The 22,505-nt window shown below is 29.1% G+C and overlaps 1 protein-coding gene across 1 annotated transcript in view; it reads left to right on the forward strand.

Annotated features, from left to right (window-relative positions):
* Positions 1 to 22,505, forward strand: part of LOC129611931 (pickpocket protein 19-like) — a 33,584-nt gene that overhangs the window by 5,401 nt on the left and 5,678 nt on the right. Inside the window, exons 2-5 of the mRNA XM_055525356.1 lie at positions 5,140 to 5,260; positions 8,193 to 8,709; positions 11,351 to 11,473; positions 12,448 to 12,730. Coding sequence (XP_055381331.1) covers positions 5,140 to 5,260; positions 8,193 to 8,709; positions 11,351 to 11,473; positions 12,448 to 12,730 — 1,044 coding nt within the window. The remainder of the gene's footprint in view (positions 1 to 5,139; positions 5,261 to 8,192; positions 8,710 to 11,350; positions 11,474 to 12,447; positions 12,731 to 22,505) is intronic.

Raw genomic sequence — 22,505 nt, forward strand, 5'->3', positions numbered from 1 at the left:
AGACAAAAACTAATTTGCATTCATAGTATGCGCAGGATATTGAAAGGTTACCAAAAATAAAATTATAAAAAGATGAAAATATAAGCTTCTATTCTTTCCTCTTATCTTCATGAAGATTAATATTTCTATAATTTTTTATTACCAATCGTCCTTGAATTTATATTTATTCGTTTTTTTTGTAAATTTTTTAAAGGATATTATATGCAATATACTTTGATAAAGCTTAAATATGGCTTCAAAGAAATGAGTTCCTGAAAACTTGAGTTTTATTCATTATGTTTTTCAATTTTTACGATAATTCAGGCGTATGAATTACCAGGTTTTGTATGAGTAAGAACATACAAAAAAAATTTATTCTACCTTAATTTGTTAATGCTTATAAAAGCCGTAAAAATTTTAGATGTTCGAATTAACTGTCTAAGAGAGCAGTTAAATTTTTAATTACTGTTAAAAACTAGAATATTTCTCTTATTCTTGACGATGATTTAATTAGTTCAACGTAATACTCAAATTTGTCTTTAAAAATTTTGAAGCTTATAAATTCTAAGTTAGATTTGCATGCCATTCCTTCCAATTTTTTTTTGTATTTAAACTATAACAATTTTGATCTAATGTATTAAGTTTTTGTGGGAACAATATAACAAGTTGTGGTTGCTAATGGAAAGGAAGTTTTAATTTTTGTGTATAAACGTATGCATAGTACCTTTGTTGTTATTTATTCCAGTCAAATGGTTGATTATTTTATTGATAAATTTCGTTTTTTGAACTATAGTTTACTATTCATGTAGCCCTATATTTCTTGGATCTATAATGGTTTTGTATATACTCTTTCATCATATTCTTAATAGACTTTCATAAACATATATGCATACTGTAATATTTTCATTGTGTTAGGAACCCTTTGATCCTTATTTTAAGAAATAGAGAATTAAAGAGATCACTCTTCTGTATAGAAATGACTTTACAAAAATTATTTTTGAAATGTATGGATATTTTTATATCTACATATATACATACATCAATATCCTTAGTATAATGAGAAAATATTGATTGAAAATGTTAAAGAATAATAATGTTTGTTCATGGATATGAAGTTCATTGAATGTTTGGCATCTATTAATATAACAACACTATGCTGCACAATTTTATATTCTAAATATACATGAATATATAGTTTTGCATTAGATAAGTATATGAAGCTTTTAAATGAAACTTAAAGGGTAAATGATGTGGAAAAAAGTTGAGTATTTTTTCTTATTTAGGGGCTTAATTAAATGTGATCAAAGTCATTATTCGATTTCCAAATAATAAAAATTTTAACTATAGTTTATTGATCGATTTCAGGGTTATTTTTGTTTTTATTAACAACAAAAAAAAATTATTTTTACTAATCTGCGCAATTTTGGGAATTTTAAAAATCTAATTTTGAAATTAATAGTGAGAAATTAATTACAAAACAAGTTTTTACTGAGAAAAATTTCTTTACATTATAAAAATTCATAAATTTAATCAAAATTGGAAATAAAAAATTAGATATATTAGATATGACCGGCTATTTAGTTAACGTTTATAACATTTAATTAAATTGCATATCTTTAGGTGCCAACACATAACTTGAACACATATTATGCTATAATGTTTAATTGTCCTTATAAATCAGTTAATAATATAAATTGTAATAATCTAAAAACCTAAATTATAAATGGAAAATTCTTTTATCCTTTTTACAAGTAATTAAATCCTCAAATCAAAAAATTTATTTTTTACAAAGAAAATAAACCAATAAAGACATGTTTGTATTTGCAATAAACCACTGATAGTGTGCAAGAATCTTTTGAAAATCTTGAATTAAATTTAATTGTAAAAATTCATACACTTAAAAAATCGCATATTTTATTTGAGAATGTGCACTGTGTTTTAATATCATTTTTTTATGCGAAATTTCCAAAATTGTTCCTAGGCAAAACAGAAAACGTTCGAACTGTTTGTCAAAATAATTATTAGTTAGCAAGATTTCCTGTTAGCTTTGAAAGATTTTGTTGTCTATTTGATTGTAATGAAGTAATATATACATAGCTTCTTGCTTCATCTTATTTTGATACAAAAACATTGAATTAGAATTTGAATTCGAAGTTATAAAATATAAAGTCTTTTCATTATTCAATTTAGGAAACACAAAAATTGTCAGAACTTGACAAAACAAAAATTAAATTTTTTTTATCATTTGTGATTGGTCACGTTTTTTAATTAAAAAATAAAATTCTAGTTTTTTTTTTTTGGTTAATGCTATATAAAAGTGTAAGTAAGCCCAAACTCATGTAAGGATATTAATATACGAGTAAATTTGACATATATAAAATAATATATATATATACATATATATGACATTTGAGCGTATGTATTAAAAATATAAAACTTTAACTTTATTGAAATTAAAAATGAAAAAAAGAACATTAAAATAAAAATATGAAAATTTGAATAAAAACTAGCGGAAGGAGTAAAAAGCTTATTAATTGAAAAGTCACGTCCTTTTTTCTTTGTTTGCTTCTTTTTCTTTTATCTTTTATAAAAATTTATTTTTATATATTTCTTTTGTTTTTTTTTTTAAATTTTTTATGTGAAATTATTTTTTTGAATAGGACTTAAAACAGCCTATTTTTATTATTTTCTTTAAGGTTATTGTATTTGCATATGAGTAAAATAATCAAAAATCCCTTTTGGACTACTTTTTCAGAGCAGCATTGTTCTTTGAACAGAATACAAGAAATAGTTTGCCATATACATATGTACACACAGCCGCATACATATGGATTTCATATTAAGAGAAAAGGTTTTTCAATACGTAAACAAATTTTAGAATTGAAATGAAACAATAGTTTGCAATTAAAATAGTCACCCGTTTGTACGTACATTCGTTTGTTTTTTTACAAAAGTTTGAAATTTGCAAACAAAAATTGATTTCTCTATGACACATATAATCTTCAGCCGTTTTTTTCATACTAGAGCCTCTCAAGGTCGTGAAATTGCCGATTCGTCATAATTATATTTAAGAAAATAAGAAAGAAATCTTGTTTTCTTCTAGAAAAATTAAGATTATCTTAGCTAATTAGATTTCCTCTCTAATTCAATTGTCAGAAAAAGAACAATTTTTTCAATATACGTTTTATTCTTGTATTTCTCCCAAATTTATGCAATAAGATTTCGACATTAAGATTTATTTAAAATCTTTTCATTGTCTTTTGAAGTATGGAATAAAAATTTACAGAGTCCACTACTGAACTATAATATAAAAATGCTATATTGTTATGATAAGATATCAAAATAGGGAGAAAATGAAATTAAGATAGTATTCGCCTCACCTTTTAGTAGCTCTTAGAAATTTTTATAGCTATATTGTTTCACATATTTAAGGGTGTTTCAAAAGTATTTATTAATAGTGAAACACCCTTTACAATATTATTTTAGTTACTATATTTTCTATAACAGCTCTTAAAGTTTTCTAAACACGTGTTTGTCATATAAAATTTATTTCAATTCATGTGAGTACATAATAATGGTAATATTTAATATACAATACATATATACATATTGTGTGTACTTAAAATGGTACTTGTTTACAGAATTTTAAGCATATTCTTAAATAAAATATTATGTGTTTTTAAAATACATACATTTTTTTTAAAGCAAATTCTATGGGTACAGAATTCTATATTGTACACATATGTATGTATATGGGTGTATAACAATATGCAAAAACATATGGTCCTTTATTGAAGGGAAAGTGCGTACAAAAATAATGAAAGTTCCTTTATATATTTTCTGAAATAAAAAAAAAATTTTAGAAACGGAAGAAAAAAAATTAATTTTTTATTTCTTATAAAAAATACATAAAAAATGTTTTAAATTTTTTTTGATATTATAAAAATTGGAATAAAAAGTTGCCATGGAATGCTTCTCACTCAATAATCACCAATAGTTGAATAGTTATTTCTTTTAATCTCTTGCTTGCAGATATGGGATTAATTTGCTCCATTAAAATAATAGTGCTCACCATTCGGAATCCGAAAAAAAAAATTTGAAATTTGATTATGATTAGTGAAATTGCTTAACTTTCCTTTTTTATTACATTCAAAATTACCTTTCGTCTTCCGAACTTTAAGTATAACATTGTCTACAAATAGGTTTACAGGAGTAATAAAAATATTTCTAATTTTTATCCTTAATTTTTTTTTAAATTACAGCAAAAATCACAGAAACGAATTATAATTATAATTGTACAAACAACACCAAAAAATAAAAATCTTTGATTTAGACGCTTCTTTTTTGCTCAACATTGCGTACATAACCTTACTTTTATCATTTAACCTACTTATTTTTTACTTAACCTTTTTTTGTTGTATACATTTAAATTTCTTTTTTATACTACAGACGTATAATTAAAACTCATTTCCCATGTTTTTTTCTTCCTTCCTTTTTTATTTACACTAAAAATTATATAACAAATAATTACAGTAAATAAGGAGCTCTAATTATTTGTTAATTCATTTGCTGTTCTTATATTTACTTATTTTTTCCAAAAAGGAGTATAAACGGTTGTGTATGTATGCATATTGTACAAGTAAAAATAAAAATTAATTAAGAGTAAATAAAATTAATTTCCGTATTTTTGAATCCATTTTATTTTCTCAAAAATTCATATACAAACAAACATAGCAATTATTATAAAATGAATGGAAAAGTATAATTTCACTGAATTTCAATGAATTTCGGTTCATAAACATTTTTAACTCTTTTTTTTTAAACTGTTCTTTAAAAGTATAATGTTACCCGAATTGGTATCTAATAAAAATCAAAAATTAATTTATATAACTGATTTTAATTATGTACAAAAGAGCCTTAATTATAATAAGAAAATTAATAAAAATGAAAATTTAAGTAATTACGATAATATTAAATTTAAAAATCATCATTTAAAAAATTTCAAAAAATTAAATTGGGAGACGAAAAGAAAACATAAAATATTTCCAACAATGACATTATTACGAAGGAATAGAATAACAACATCCTCTTCGTCGGTTAAGGATATAAGAGAAATAATATTAAGATCATCAGAAACAACAAATAATAATATAAAAAAAGTAATAAGAAAAACATCACCAACTAAAAAAACCTTAAGATCCTTAATTAAGATTTATTTAAGTGAATCTACTATACATGGTGTCAGTTATGTTGCTAATGAAAATATAACTGGATACAAAAGGTAAGATAACAGAAAATTAAAGAAAAAACAAAGCAAAGGAAAAAAAAACAAGAGCAGTTATGAAACATGAAGTATTAAATTCTGTTCTAATTATTTTTTACATAAAAAATAACATATAAACACTTACATACATTCAAATGTATAATAAATACCTATATAGAGAATTTTAGATATCTTATACAATTGTATCAAATATGTTAAGCCCGACATTATAGTAATAAAAGCGAGCAAATTGTGTGAAAATCAAGAACTGTAAAGTACAATTGTGGAATGATAAAGTTTCATAGTAACTACTTCACCACTATTACGGTGGTGAATATTATTTCCAACGCAGAAATACAATTTCACAATTTCGGCTGTGTTCGCCTTATTTTTGTTAAATTCGAGTAATATTTTTAATTTTTTTTATTTATTCTAATCGTATAAACTCATTTAGAGCTCAACTGAATAACTTGTATGTAACAGTATTTACTGCCATAAATGTATTACTTGCGGTACATGGAGAATCTTTATCAGTATTGTAAATGGAAATTTAAATTAATTATTCCTTTATTTTTTTCTGTTATACAAATATATGGCATTTATTAAGCTTTCAAATACATAGTTATAATTTCTTAAGTTTCAGAGAATTTCCTTATATTGCTTTTATAAACTTTTATTTTAGCTATAAGTACAAGAGTAAACTTAAAAAATGCGTTTAGAAAGACTAAATAAGTGATAAAAAAACTAGAGAATAAAAAACTTTCCTAGTTATATAGTGCATAATTATTTTTGTTTGGAAGGCTGTTTTTTATGTAAAAAACTTGAGTAATTCAGATTTATTTCTAATTTTTTCGGTATATAATAAAGTTTTTCATAATATTTTCGACGCTCTGAACGCTGATAAACGTTGAGATTTTAAGCTTCATGAAATTTTTATAATAGTTATTAAATAAACTTAAATTTAAAACAAAAATTCTTTACGTTAACGAAATAGAAGAAAATGTTTTTACATTTTGAAAAGAATATTTTGAGTTTGAACGATTTTCGCTTTCTGCCGCCTTATTGTTTTTATGGACTACAAAACAATATAAATAACTTTTAAATTGAGCAGATTATTTAGTAAATAAAAATTTCTTAAAGAAAATATCTACGTACAATCTAGAGGTTTATATAATGAGAATATTAGAATATATTAAAATGAAACTTTAAAGGAGTTGTTCAAAAAATGAATGTCCTTCTTATTTTTCAAGTAAGAATTACTTGCAAAAACTGAGATGCTTTAAAAAATTTAATTACTTAATTTTGAGACAAACATTGTTTCCTAAATTAACATTTTTTTTATTAAATTTCATAAAATTACAATATTTTCATACATAAGATGAAATTTATAAAAAAATATCCTTAAAGGATGAAAATTATGAATTTTTATTTTAATGCTCATGTTGGACTTTCAGTATTTTTTAAACATTTTGGAGTTTTATGTTTAATCTGTGTAAAGAACTTGGAATTAATTTTTTTTTGTCTGGATAGTAAAATTAAATTTTTAAAAGTAGTGACAATTCCTATATATTTTTGGAATAATTTTGTTTATATGGAAATAGTAAGGAATAGTGAATCCACCATTAAATAGAGCTATTTTTGTAGTTCATCAAAACAAAAAACAATAGGACACTTTCATAAAAGCCCTAAAACATTTTTGTTAACAAACTGTAATTGAATTACAAAAAGGCTGTCTATTCAATTAACGTAATGTTTTTCTTTCAAATGAAAGTTTTCAAATTAAAATTCTAAAAAAAAAAAAACAATTCTACTGCTTAGAGCAAATATAAATGGCAATAAAAACAATTTTTTTCCTTATTTTAAATTAAAATAAAAATAAAATAAATTTTCTTTTTACAGGCCCGAAAACTCTTAATGAAATTTTTAATTTATAATGAAAGCTAAATGAAAAAATGGAGTAGCGAATCTTCACAAAATTATTCTGATCTCAATTTAAAATGAGTTTTGTGAAAAATTTTTTTAATTCAATTATAGTTATATTTGTTTCTCCTTAGTTTTACAACTTTACTACGAAATTCTTTAATTTAATTTTCTTTGTTGTTTCTTAGATTGTTTCTGTGCCAAAAATTTATGCCTTTAGAATTGAAAAACACAATAACAAATTGATAAAATCTCGTTCTAAGCTATGGTTTTGGTGCCATAATATTATACCTAATTTAATTTTCTAAAATTTTAAACCAAATTGAATTTGAAAAATTTTTCTCCCACATCCGATGTTGGACTGGTGACTCATTTTCATTTTATAGTTTTAAAATCATGAAAACTGTGTAAATAAATTGATTTACATAATTTGAGAAATCAAAAAAAATATATATATATAAAATAAAAAAAATAAGAAAGAAAAAAGAGCAAAAGAGAAGAAAAGGATTCTGTGGTAGATTTTGTATAAAGATTAATAAAGATTGATAAAGAACAATAAAGAACTTGAAAGTTTGTTTTGGTTAGTTAATAAATTTGATTAAAATATGAAAAATTTTCTAGACTTTGTGTTTTATGTAACAGATAACAAAATAATATCACTCGTAATAGACTATATTATATATAAATCAATAGGAGTCTTAGGAACAACAAGAATTCATTTCACTCCGTTTTTTGGGTTAAAAATTTTTCTGAGATAATTCTTACATCACTTCAATTACATGAAAGTTTTCTTAGAAAAGCTCTAACAACATGAAAAATGGCAGATGGATATTAGAACTGACGGCTTTATATAATTTGTAAATTTTAACCATAGACTTAACTAATTACCGCTTAGTTTTTTCATCTTGATTTTTAAGTAATATCAACGCTTTTTAAATTCTTTACATTCACTTCTTTAACATAAATCTCTTCATAACAAACACATTTTATTTAAATCTGTTTTAATATTTACTCTACACATTATTTTCAGGAAAATTTGGATTATAATATTGTGTTTCGCACTCATCGGTACTATTTATTCAGCAATTTCATTTAAAATTCGTTCTGATCGCAGTCGATTAACAAATGTTTTAGAGAATATTTCATATCCAGTTTATTTGATAACATTTCCAGCAATAACAATTTGTAATAATAATCGAATTAATTGGCTTAAAATGGACGATGCAATTATTGAATTTTTACCAAAGAATTCAAGTAATTCAACAATAGAATTATTTAAAAGATTTGCAGGAAAATTAGAAAGTTTAGCATATGGAAAATTTGATGTATTCAATGAATTTGAAAATTCATCTCTAGAAGTTTTGGATCATATAACAATGGAAAATTTATCAGTATATTTGTCACATGATCGTAATGATATTTTCGAAACATGTTGGATTATTAATGATTGGGTGAGTTGCAATGATACATTTGGGAAACAAAAAACAGATCATGGAAATTGTTATACATATAATTCAATATTAACTGAAAGAGGACAATTAAGAGCTGTAAGTTCAGAATACTAACATATTCTAAGTGTCTGTTATGTTTTTATATTTAATAAGAATATTTTGTATATGTATATTTTAAAGATCACTCAAATTTCCAATTATTTTTGAAGATAGTTTTAAAAATTCTGATAATATATGAAAAATTTTGAATTTCAAATACTGTGTGTCCGAAATTAATTGGCAAAATCAAAATAATTTTTTCAATTAACTAAAAATTATTTTTCATTCTCATTAAGGGAATAAATATTCAACAGAATCGTGGTTAATTTGGTTTCTGTATTACAAAATCATTATTTACAAAAAAAAAAAAAATAAATAACGTCAATCAACATGTGGGGATTTATTTGACTAAATTTTAAATAATTTGGTTAGATTATTAATTAGGGAATTAATGAGGATTAAATCATTTATCTGATTGTAGAGGAGTTGTTTATAGTGGCATATTTTCATTATGCAAATTGTGTGAAAATTGAGAAATTAATGGAAAAATTTTGGGCAATGTATACGAGTAGTAGCAAATTTTTTTCGGTTATAAAGTTTTTGTAAAATTTGGTCAAATTTTTGAAAGACGTGAAAGCATTTATCATATGCAGCTCAATATTTTAATTAGTTTTAATAGTAATTAATGAACTTATCGAATGTATGTTACTGATTTGATGTCAATTAAAATTTGAATAAGTTATTCAAACTTCAATATAATATTTAGTCAATTTACAATGTTTAGTCGACACTATGAATAAATAATTGTAGAATATTTTCAAATAAACTTCAAAAGTTTTTTGCATTGGTTTGAAAATTAACAACAACAAACAATTGAATTTGGATAAATAATTTAAAATAATTTTTTAAAATCAATTGGAATTTCAGGGAATTTAAAAATTTAATAAACTATCACAGTAACAAAGTAACAAATCCAAAAAATTATGGAAATTTTCTCACCATTTTGAAAACTTTAAATTATTGAAACCTGTAAAAGAATATTTTATTTTTATATTAAGTAACGTTCATCAGTTCCATTAAAAATTCGTGATCAGAGACTTAAAAAAAATATAAACATTACCTGTAATAAAAACAATAAAATAATAACCAGTATCGTAAATATATCCTGTTTTCACATTTAATGATGGTGATGATGTTATTTGGTATTCCGGGTTCAAAATCAAAAATACAAAATTTCTTACTTTTCCTATTATTTTTTATTTTATTTCTCTCTAGAGCTCTATTTTATTTGTATCCTTTATTTGTTCACATTTTTTTTTCTTTAAATTTGTGGCAAAACGATAAATAAAACAAAAGTAAATGTTATATATACAAAAGAAGAAAATGAGAAATAAAAGGACAAAAGGATCTTAAAGCAAATTTTCATTTTTTCATTTTGTAAGTTCTAAAATCTTTGAAATTTTATATTCTCCTATAATAGTCATTGTATTACCTTTCAGTAGAAAGTTTTTTTATAGGTATTCATTCCAATTTAATCAAGCACGCAGTCAATTCAAAGTTATCATAGTTTCCTTAAAGTCCTAGAAAAAAAAACCCTAAGAAATGGGATTATTTATGTCTCTTTTGTTTATTTTTATTTTGTTTTTAATTTTAACCTGCAAATGTAGGTTGATGATAATAAAAGTGACAATATTATAACAAGGAAATCTTTTAAATTCTTAAGGAAATAAAATATAATGTATAACAATTTAAGGATTTAAACAAGAAAAAGTAAAATAAAAAAAAAATTATTATAACATTTTGTTCTACTCCAAGTATTAAGAACACTTTTTGTGTTGTCTTTTGTTCTTAAGGTTTTTATTTATTTTTTGTAAAAAATTTATGAATATTTTGTCGGATAGTTTCTGGCTGTCCATAACTGCAAAATCAACTTAAGTTTGAAAAAAATTAACAATGAATTTAATCAGAAAATACAAGGGTCTATTGCGAATTATAAATTATCATGATTTCCGCATTCCCCAAATAATTTCACATCCTTTCAGTTCAACTATTCCAAAGCGATTTATTTTTAAAAACTTTATAAAGATTTCTTGCATTTTAAAAGAAATATTTAAAGATCTTATATTTGGGAACATAAGAAGCAAAGATATAATAAATAGCTCTAAAAATGTTTTAAAGAATAATGGTATGTTCGTCTTATGGTGATTTCGCACCGCATATTGACGTTCTTTAATCTAGATTAACAATCTATTATTAATACAGCAAGCACTTATGGTAGTTGAAGAAGTACTTGCTTTGTTATTAATTCATCAATGTGTATCTAATAGGTATAAAAGTTTAATTGTATTTTTGGTGTTCTGAAGTTGATTGTCATAATTTCTTAATTTTTATCAAAATCTCTGCTTTAAAATTTTTTCATTAAATATCAAAGCTTTCCAAAAAGAGTTTTAAATTTAAAATCAAGCTATACTATTTTCACATCAAAATATAAGTTGAAAAATTATCTAAAAAAGAAAAATGAACAACTCCTCTTGCGATTCTAACTAAGTTTTTGCGAATAAATACTTTATGTCTATTCTGATTTTGACCTGATATTTAGGAAGATATTCTTGTATTTTTTATATCTTTATGTACAAGTGTTTGTAAGTGAGAATAAGAAAAAAAAGTTTAAATTACATTTTAATTGCTCTCTTTATAGCTGTCTGAATCATTTTTTCCAACAAGGTATTCAACAGAAGGTGCTGGTACTGGCCTTAAGTTACGCATAAATTTGAATCCATTAACAAAACGACCTGGAAACCAACAAGAAGATGGAATTCTTGTAAGGGCAAAATTTATTTACATACAAAATAATTTTTAAAGGATGGAAAAAAAAGCAATTTGTTTAAACCTTTTTTTTTCTTTGTTATTTATTAAGTTTTCTTCTTCTATGAAAATTTATAAAAAAAAGTAAAGTATATTTTTCTAATTTAATTTCAAGAAAAATATTTGATTTAATTTAATTAAGTACTAAAAAAGATTTTACATGAAATTCAGTAATTCCACTTTTTATGTTAAAATTATTCAGTGTTTCTCAATCTTGTTTTACTATCGGTTTTTAGTTTGTTATTGAAAATATTCAATGTTTCTGACGAATATTCACTTCAGATAAAGTGGATGATGTACCCAAAATAATCAGTCAATACATAAATATTAAAAAACTTTTCTCTTCGAACTGGTACTTACCGCATCTTAGGCAGACGTTTTACTACCTACAGAAGCGTGAAGAAATTATCGGCAAATTATTATTCCTTTTGCTTTTCTACAGTAATAGTTATGATTACATGTATTGTTTACATTCATTTGATATAATTGTAACACAGAATTACTTCTTCTATCACGGGACGTAATTTCAACAGAAAGCTAATTAGTAGCAATTTCAAGAGTGCGAATATGTCAAACAATGTAGTAATAAAAATAAATTTGAAAGGTTTTAGTTATAAAATAAAATTTCAATTACCCTTTAAAAATGAATTTTTCCAAAGGAAACTGGATAAGTCAACGATTAATTTTTAAAGAAGCGTCCAAGTTGCCATCTAGTTGTATTATGAATTATTCATTCTTAAAAGATCCGAACTTGATTACCAAGATCCTATTAATATAGTATGCTAGCTTTTTGTTAATTAGAATTATTTGTGCCTTTACAATTGTTTTAGCTCAAACTTTGATTGAGAAGCACTGTTAATTATGTAATCATAATAAAATTAACATTTAGAAAAAATTTTTAATATTTAATATTTTTTATTTCATAATTAGGTTATAATTCATGTTATAAGTGAATGGCCATCACAGAGTTTCTTTGTTCCAGTCAAATCAGAACGGCAAGTTATTTTGAATCCCACGCTATTTGAGGCTGATGAAGAGATTAAAAGATTATTACCAGAGACTAGACAATGTTTCTTTGAAGATGAAATGAAACATCCGAAATTTATTACTTTGCCAGGTCATAAATATAATTTCAAAAATTGTATATCACAATGTCGTCAGAAATATCTTTTACAATATTGTGGTTGTTCACTCGGAATTTTTTATCCTTTAGGTAAGTATTAAAGTTATTATTCGAGAAGTTTGATTATTTTTAAAATTAGAGTGAGAATGGCAGGAAATTGTGTAAATCATCTAAAAGATCAGAAAATGTTGGAATTTTAATCACTCTTTTAATCAGAAATTTGGTTAAGACAACAAAGTTTCTTCAAAAGGTGTATGAAGTATGAATGGTTCTCAGTTTTAATTAGTATTGAAGATCAATGGAAGCTAAATGGTCAAACGAGTTTTTAAATATATCGTTTGTTTATATAAGTTTTTAGCTTAGTTGTTAACTTATTCAATAATATTCAATTTAATCTTGAATTTTTCTTTCTTAAAAGAGAATTTTTAAGAAAGCTGTGCTAAAAATTTTTCTGTTTAAAAAATTATTGAAAAATTTAATAAGTCAGAGATTTTTTTTTCATGAAGAAAGACTAAAAATTTTTTAACGAAAAAATTTTTTAAGACAAAATATTAATAAAATAGGATTTAATATGCTTAAAGGACACTTAATACTGGTTCGCCACTTCAGGAAATATAAAGCCAAAAATGCTTTGCACTCATCCAAATTGAACTTCAAAACAAATTCGTGATAATTTTAAGTCAAAAAAATGGATTTTGTAATTATTAAACTTGGTTTTGCGGACTATCGAAATCAAGAATTTTCGGACACCTTATACGCTCGAACCCACACCCGACTCCGTTTCGGACCCGTCCGCATACTACACGCTCGAACCTGACCTAAGTACCGGACCACCCCGATCCCACGTCCATCGATCGGGAAACAGAACCCTGTACCTGTGGTCGAAGTTGTACCGCGGCAGATAGGTATCCGACATGGTTATTCTTCGAATCGGATCACTCTCAATGAAGTCTCTGTGAGTTCTGTGGGCCAACTTTAGCCCTGCCCCGTTCTCGCAAGAGAGAAGTCGGTAAGTCACTAGCCGAGCTTCCTTCAATATATGGAGGTGCAGTGGCGGCAATCCGATCATCACCTCCAATGCAGCGGTGGGAGCCGTCCGCATTACCCCGGTCACTCATAGGCAGGCCAGCCTCTGTAGCTTTTCCAGCTTGGCCCGCACACCCGCCTGCTGAGCCTTACGGCACCATACCATCGACGCATAGGTGACGATGAGCCTAGCAAGGGCCGTATATAGCCACAGTGCTATTCTGGGACTAATTCCCCAGGTCCCCCCGATGAAGCTCCTACACGTCCACAAGGCCGCCGTAGCTCTCCCGATAACTCTATCTATATGGGTATTCCAAGAGAGACGATCATCCAGGATTACCCCCAGATACTTTACCTCCCTAGAGTAACTAATACGTTCACCAAACAGAATTGAGCTCGTTAATCTATCCCTCTTTCTGCGTCTGGTGAAGGCGACTAAAGTGCTCTTGCTTGGATTTATATTTAACTCAACGCCTTGGCACCACCTTTCCACAACACGTAAATTTTGCTGTAGAAGATCAGAAATAGTGCTCTCAAATTTTCCCCGCACGACGAAGGCCACATCGTCGGCGTATCCCCAGACACGCGCCCCGGAGCCCCTGAGAGCAGCGATTAGATCATCCACTACAATGGACCACAGGAGGGGCGAAAGAACCCTGCCCTGCGGACATCCCTTTGCAGCGGAGATGAAGAGTATATCGTCAGCTATGGTGGACTTAATAATCCTGTCCTGTAGCATCCGATTAACCCATCTGCTAGTCGTCGCACCAATCCCTCGTTTGTACAACGACTCACAGATGACATGATATGGGGTGTTGTCAAAAGCTCCCTCTATATCAAGAAAGCAGCCAGCTGCTACCTCCCACACCTCCAGTGAGTTTTCAAGGACCCACACCAGACTCTGCAGAGCGAGTACAGTAGACCTTCCCAACTGATAGGCGTACTGAGATTCATGCAAGGGATTGCTTCCCAGTGCATCGTCCCGTATAAATCTATCAATCACTTTTTCCATTGCTTTCAATAGAAAAGAAGTAAGGCTGATTGGACGGAAAGACCTTGGGTGGTTGCTTGGTCACTTACCCACCTTCGGAATATACGTCACTTTAGCCACCCTTCATGCCTGAGGGATGTAACCCCACGCATAGCTGGCACGAAAAATTTCCAACAGTGCTCTGGCAATTTGTTGGAAACCCCTCTGCAAAAATGCAGGATATATCCCTTCATCACCTGGAGATTTGAAGGGCCTGAAAGAGAAAACAGCCCATCTAATGCTGCCCATCGTGAAGACTAGACGGGATCGTTGCCAGTCATCCCTCCTGGGCCAGGATGCCCTCGGTTCAATGACCACATTTGAGTGATTCCGAAGAATCTCCGAGTCAGGAAAGTGCGTTGACGCCATAAGCTCCAGCGTCTGCTTTCCGTTCTTAGTCATGGAGCCATCAGGACGTTTCATTAGGCCCAACCCGCTAGCATACTTTTTGGAAAGCACCCTGTGAAGACGCGCACTGCTGGAGAGTTCATCAATGCCCTTGCAGAACGCCCTCCACGAGATTCTCTTCGCTTTCCTAATTTCTTTATTGTATTTTGTGAGTGAGTCTTTATACTCTTCCCACGAACCCGACGCCTTGGCTTTATTGAATAGCTTGCTGGTTTTTAGTCTAAGCCTTGAGAGCTCTTCATTCCACCACGGGCACTTCCTATTGCTCCGCCTCGGCTTAGCGCAGTAGCTCCCATGGTAGGCATTAGTAATAGCCGCCGTCAGGGCCTCGCTGGCCAGTTCGATATCCATCACCGTTCTGACAGAAGCAGGAACGGATCCAATCCCATCCATGAGGAGCGTTTCGAATTGACTCCAATCTGCGGATTGCGGTACCCGATACATTTCTTCTGCCAGGCCCCCGGAGACCATGATATCAAACCTAATCAGCCTATGATCGGACATGGATGTCTCATTTGAGACATGCCATCCAGCAACCCTACTGCCGATAAATTCAGTGCAAAGGGTGATGTCAAGGACCTCTTCCCTAATTGCATTTATGAATGTCGGCCTATTGCCCTCATTCATAACCATTAATTTATTGCTATATATAAATTCAAGTAGGCACTCACCTCTTTTGTTTATATTGCTGCTTCCCCAGATGGTGTGGTGGGCATTGTCATCACTTCCTATTATAAGTTGGAAGTTCCTCCTTCAACAAAGGTCCACTAGAACCCTAAGTTGCTCGTCCGGGTGGGCACAGTCTCCCGGGAGGTGGGATGAGCACACAATAAACTCTGTCCAGTTCCTGGAGGACTTGACCTTCACCAACGCAGCTACCTGATCCTTAGAACAGTAATCTGGAATGGGAAAATACGTTATGTCATACAATAGCTCACCTGCTAGGCCCTTAACCTGATCCTTCACTATGTAAGGCTCTTGGATAAGGACAATATCGAGGTGATCTTTCATAAATCTATGAGCTAGAACATCAGTAGATGCCCTAGCATGCTGTAGATTTATTTGGATGCACCTCACAGCCATATCATTTCCTCCGGCTCTTGTCTATGGACTTTGGCCCTTTAGACAAAGGCTTTACATGAGCCTTGCTTCCCATTGCCGCCTTTTTACACATGTTGGTGGGCGCCTGCCTTGCCACAGCCTCTTTTGCCGTCCCAGGTGCCACGCTAGCCACTCCAACAGCAAATACCGAAGCAATTCCGGGCTTCCCAATGGACTTGAGCCCTTTTGGTTCACCCGGGACGCTTGTATTTGGAGTGCTGGTGGATGATCCTTCCGTTTCCGTTGCCGCCATTTTCGGAGCGGCTTCAGACTTTCCAATGAGTTTTGGCTCTTTTGGTTGGTCTGAAGTGCTCGTCGTTGTCGCGGTGGGCATTGGTTTTTTATTTTGTCCTGCCTGCCGCCAGCACCTTGAGAGAATTTTCTTCCTTTAACCCGAACGGTAACACGGAAGAAATTCAGGAAAATTCGGAACTCCGCTTTCCGTAGATCTCCAATCCGGAATCATCCACGGTTTTCCGTGGTGATGGAGCAGCCCCCGTCCTTTTCCTTATCCATCCTCAGCACCCTCGTGGAACTTATCATGAGGCTGGGATTTTGCTTCCCTATCCTACTTAGAAATTTGTCCTTGGAGAGACTGACGGTTGTCTCGTCCTTTGGTACGTAGGTGACGCAGACATGCTGTTTGGGCATGTCGTCGCCATCCAGTACCACGACGTTGCAAATGTCCTAAGGCTTTATCTTCCTGCAGACACTGGTTATCCACTCCCTGGTGTTTTAATTGTTGCATGTTACGGATATCCATCCGTCCCTTTGCAACGCTGCAGTGAATTGTGGATGAGAGTCCACAACTTTCTCCATTTCTTCCATGATGGCTACTTTGATTTTCCCCATCTGAACTTCGGATAGCCTTTCCTCTATATGAGTAATGCAGTCTATGAGTGATGGCCACCTTGACCTGTGCTACTACATCCCGATAAGAAGTCATTTTCGGGTTTTGTTGAGGAGTGTTTCCAGGGACCTTCTCTCCAACATTGCCCTTCATCGATCTCTTTTTTGAGGGCCCTGCATCAGGGGTGTTGCTTTCCGACCTTTCCCTCTTCTGGGGATGGTCGGCCACAACACTCGATCCGCAGGCCTTCAGCTTTTCCAGCCTTTCCTTCTGATATCTGCGAGCTTTCTCTGGGGACATGCCATCCCTGATATAAGCTGCGATACGCCGCTTGGATGCACCAGAGAAATATTGTTTTTTTCCCCTGATGTCCAACCTTTTCAGGTCCTCCTCAGTTTGTTGGATAATAGGTCCAAGAGGATCCTGATTATCCGTCTCCATCGGAGGCGCCGCCTTTTCCTCTACTGGCGTGAGAAGGAGTTCCTCCTCTGCGTCAGTCGAGAGAAGCTCTGGTTCCGAAGACCCTTGAGCACTAACTGGGTTTATGTTGTCCTTAGTATTGTTGTTGTTGTTGTAATTGTCACTGTTGTTATTTTTGTTGTTGTTGTTGATGTTGTTGTTGTTGTTGCAGTTGTTGTGTTTGTCACAGTTGTTCTTGTTGTTTAAGTTTTCCATTTTTGGTCCCTAGAATAGCGCGGGAAAGTAAAGTCACCCATGGCAGAGCCCGGCATATTATGGGAAGGCTCGTTTAAACTGGAGGGCGCCTGGTATCCAGAGTCCGCATACTAACGACTAAACTCCCCCTTAGCCACGCAGTCATCGGCATATGCTGTTTCACCTTGACTTTGGACGCCTGTCGTCAGCTGACGTATAGATATAGGGCTGAAACTCACAAAGTAAGAGGCTCGCCGCGAGACATGACCACGACACGAACGTAACTTTGATCGTTTCAATCACCCCTTTATTCTCCGCCATTACCGGGGCCCACCACTAGGAGGTGACAGTGCGGTTTTGGGCCCCCGTCCATGGTGATAATAATGAATATCTTACCAAAATAGGTTTTAACCATTTGTAGAATGTTTTCTTTTAAATCTTCTCAATCACATTAAAGCCAATAAGAAAAAAAGAATTTTCTTATATTTTATAATTTCCATGGAAATTTTCTTTATATTTGAATTTTATTTAGAAACTGTTTTTATTTATTAAACTGATTAGAGAGTATTCATAGAAGAATAAGATAAAAGAAAAGAAAAAAAACAGCTCAATTTATTTTTATGATAATAAAAACAAAATTTTCTTTAAGATGTCCTAGAAATTTTAAAAGATTCCAGATTATTTTTTTTTATGTAAAAATAATGAAAGATTTTTGAACATTTCTATAATGAGTAAAGCAAATTTGCTCTGTTACTTACTTTAGAACGGAAATATACTCGTAGTATTGTTTCTCATAAACGCTTAGTCATGTACGGGAAGAACTTTTTACTTTCCACTTTCTTTTCTTTTTCCTTGTTGTAAAATTTTATTCCTTTCAATTGAATTGGGAAAGGTTCTTTATCTTCTCTCTATCATCCCTTTTTTATTGTTATATTACGTTTTCTTTAATATTATTTACAAGCGTTATTATTCTAAAACGATTTCTAATCGTCACGTATATTTTGGGATATTTTGAAAATCACATTTAAGAAGAAGGATTTTTTATTTCATTTTAATATTTCTTAAGGGAAATTTAAGAATGGTCTTCGAGATTTATGTTTTCGTTTTAAATAATAATAAATGAAAGAGAGAATGTACCCAATGAGAAAATTTTGTTTTATTCTTATGTCATTTTTAATGGATAATTTAAATGTATACCTATATAAGGGCAATATCTAAATATTTACAAAAAAAAAAATAAAGTTACCTTATTGTTAAAGAAGTATTCGAGTGATACTATCAATATTGGCCGTTCTGTAAAACAAATGCGTTTCTTTATTCAAAAACAATTTTTGGTCTATAGCCTATAGGACTTTATAATTTTTAAGGCCTCTAAAACTTATGTACGATTTAACGATAAAGTTCTAGTATGTGACGAACGGGCTTAAATTCAACACTTTAATAATGCTCACAAAATTTGAATAATTTTTAACCTATAGAATGCACAATCTTTTCTTCTATATTGATTATTTGTTTCTCATCTTCAACCCATACAATATGTACATAATATATAAACAAAGTAAAACACTGTGATGAAGTGTTTATAAAGAGAGAACATTTTCAATTCAAAACTGTCAACATTTTCATCATTCTTGATTTACAAAAAGAAAAAAGAGAAAAACAAGCAAAAATGGAGAAATAAAATTTTGCTGATTCAAAAATTTTTCATTAATTTTTAAAAAAATTTTCTCTTTTCCTATATCTCTTTAAAATATTTATGAGAAATTGGGCCCATTTTAAGTTAGATGAAACCTCAAAAAAAAAAATGAAAAAAGATTTTATAGCACATTGAGTAAAAATTATAGAAAACAAATTTCTGTAAGGATAAATTGTTCAAAATTTATTCAATTACTCGGAAAAAAATCCATCCTAAGGGAAGGCTGTTTTTTGTTTTTTGTAGGTCACATAAAGAATATGTATGTAATGAGAATAGTACAATTTGTAAATATTTTTATGTGTTTAAGAAAAACAAAGAACAAAAAAAAGTATTCTGTCCTTTTCAGGATAATTTATTAATATAAGTTTATTGGCCAGAACCTAGACTTTTCTTCTCTATATGAAATTTGTAGTTCAAATGCCACAAATTGTTGAGTTGTTTTCTCATTATTTATTTTGATAATTAAATTATGATTTGAGTTTTTGTGGGTTAGTTTATTAAGATGGTTGTGTTGGGTATGTAAAAGCAATAATGTGAGAATTTGAGTTTTTTTGGAATGTTATAAAACAGTTTTTGTTTATAAGTCAAATTATTTATTAATTAACATGTTTTCCAATTCCTAATGTTCTCTTTTTTTGAATAAAGAGAAAATTTATTTATTTTTTTGTTAATTATGGGGGAAACTGATTATCATTTTGTAAATTAAGCGTAAATGTTAATTCGATTTTAAGAATGCGGTCCCTTCTTGCTTAATTACCATTATAATCAATTTTGTAAAACTGTTCTAATTTGAAGAAATTGCAAGTAAAACAGTTCTTTTTGATTATCGACCTATTTTTGGTTTTTTTTTTTTAATTTGTAACAAATGTTCTGGTATGAATAAAATCGTCTTTTACCATTCCTTGAATTTTAATTAAATAACAGATCTATATAGAATCTAAATTGCGGTGATTTTAGAATTTTATTTACAATGTAATAAACAGATTTTAAAAAAATACACACCATCGCACTATAATTAACTTACATCCCCCTTTTATAATATATAGTTTACACTAGACATTCATACAAAAATAAAAAAATTCAAATTTAGTTGAGAACTATTCGAACGAGTAATGAGTAACACAAATTCACAACAAATTTTGATTTTCATAATTTCTTTAAAAAAAATAAATAAAAAATTTTGTTAAGTCTAGCCATGGAATATTTTAAAAGTATGTATATACATGTAACTAGAATGTTTACAGACTGATAAATGAAAACCATAAATATTAATTGCAAATAAATTGGTGCCTAAATTTACTTGGGATTATTGTTAGATTACAGATTTAACAGGCTTACATCGGACTTGTGTTGATCCTTTTATAACATGATAAGAAAAACCTCTAATTTTGCTAAAAAAGAAATTCTTTTAATGTTGTAATAATCGATTTTTAAATCGTGATAAGTTATCGAAGTCATTGTGCTTTTTAAATGGTTATATAGAGAACAAGATGAGTTTTTTTGACTCTGTTCATGCTTTTTCATGTCTTTTAATTTGATTTTGATAGCATGTAACAAAAGCTAAAAATTTTTAAGATTGATTTATTTTTAATGAATTTTTAGTTGCGTTTCAATATGGGAAATACAAGCACCAAAATACCACATATGTACTTACATATGAAAAAAAAATCTTAAATATCCAAATTTCGTGCTGATTGGTCTTCTAGTTTATTTTTTTTCCTTTGTAATCTTTATTGAACAATTTCCAATTAATTACCAAATAAATAATAATATGCAATTTATCATATACAACAACAAAAAAAAATACTTAGTATGTACGTACTATTAAAAAAATATATAATATCGATTCGAGCTAACCAATCTGTTCTCATTCAATTAAGTTAAGTAGAAAATTATACGACCCATTTAAAGGATAATTTCAATTATAAAACAAAGCATAGAAATAGCACTTAAGTGAATTTGCATGTTTAAATTTTGCTTGATGTACAAAAATGAATATTTTAGAAAAATTTATTTTTTTAATATATTTGATTAAATTAAATTAAATTAGAGAGGAAAATTGAAGAAATAATTTTATACAAACAGAAAAAAAAAGTGTGAGCTGTAAAATATTCTAAAGTTTATGTGGAAATTAGATGGATTGAGTGTCATTAATTTTAAATTAAATTTGAAATAAAATTTGAATAATGTTACGATAAAGTCTGAAGCTAAATATTAAATACGTTAGATTGGATGAAGAGATTGCTGGAGGCTATAAAGATAAAAATAAATATTTTAAAATTCTTTGTGTCTTCAAAAATTTTGAATAAAAATTGAGATGTTAGTTAATTGTTTTAATTCATCTTGAGATAGTTTCCACCATTTTATGACGCGCATAATAGTTCATATCAGCAAGTTAATCGTCAAAGTGTAAAATGTGAATAGATTTCGTTAAAGAATTGTATTTACGGTAACGAAACGAAATAAACGTAAACAAATGTTTTTACAAACAATTCAAAATGATATGAGTCTGTGAAATGATGACTTGTTGTGAAAAATTGAAAAATTTTTTTCTAATTCCATAGTGAGAACTTTAATACTTCAAAATTGCTATAATTATTCTAAAAATTGCGAATTGCTAAAATTGTTCTTGTTAAATTAAAACAAATTCGAACTATTTCAAGAGCTTTATAGTTTGTTCATAGTGTGTAGGTCAAGGATATTATCATTATTTTCCACACGAACACTATAAACACCATATCAATCAGTAGTTTGCTCTGAAAGTAATGAAAACGTATATTGTATAACTAACAAAAATGCAATGATTTTATAATTAAAATTTCTTTATTCCATTGGGAACAATTTGAGTCACAAAGTCATTAAACGAAAATCTTTAAGAGCTAATCGGAACACCAAATCAGTCAACGCATGTAATTCATGTAATTATTATGTGAAAATTTTGGTACATTATCTATTTACTTTAATTTACATAAGCCCTAAAATATGTACCATTTAACCATTTATGAGAATTTTTACAATTACCTTCTATTCATTCTATTTGTAAAAATTTTATTTTAAGACAAAATAAAATTTTGTCTTAATAAACTGATTGGTTCTGAAA

This window comes from Condylostylus longicornis, unplaced genomic scaffold, assembly GCF_029603195.1.
Source record: "Condylostylus longicornis isolate FDR11 unplaced genomic scaffold, ASM2960319v2 ptg000055l, whole genome shotgun sequence".
In the NCBI taxonomy this organism is placed as follows: domain Eukaryota; kingdom Metazoa; phylum Arthropoda; class Insecta; order Diptera; family Dolichopodidae; genus Condylostylus; species Condylostylus longicornis.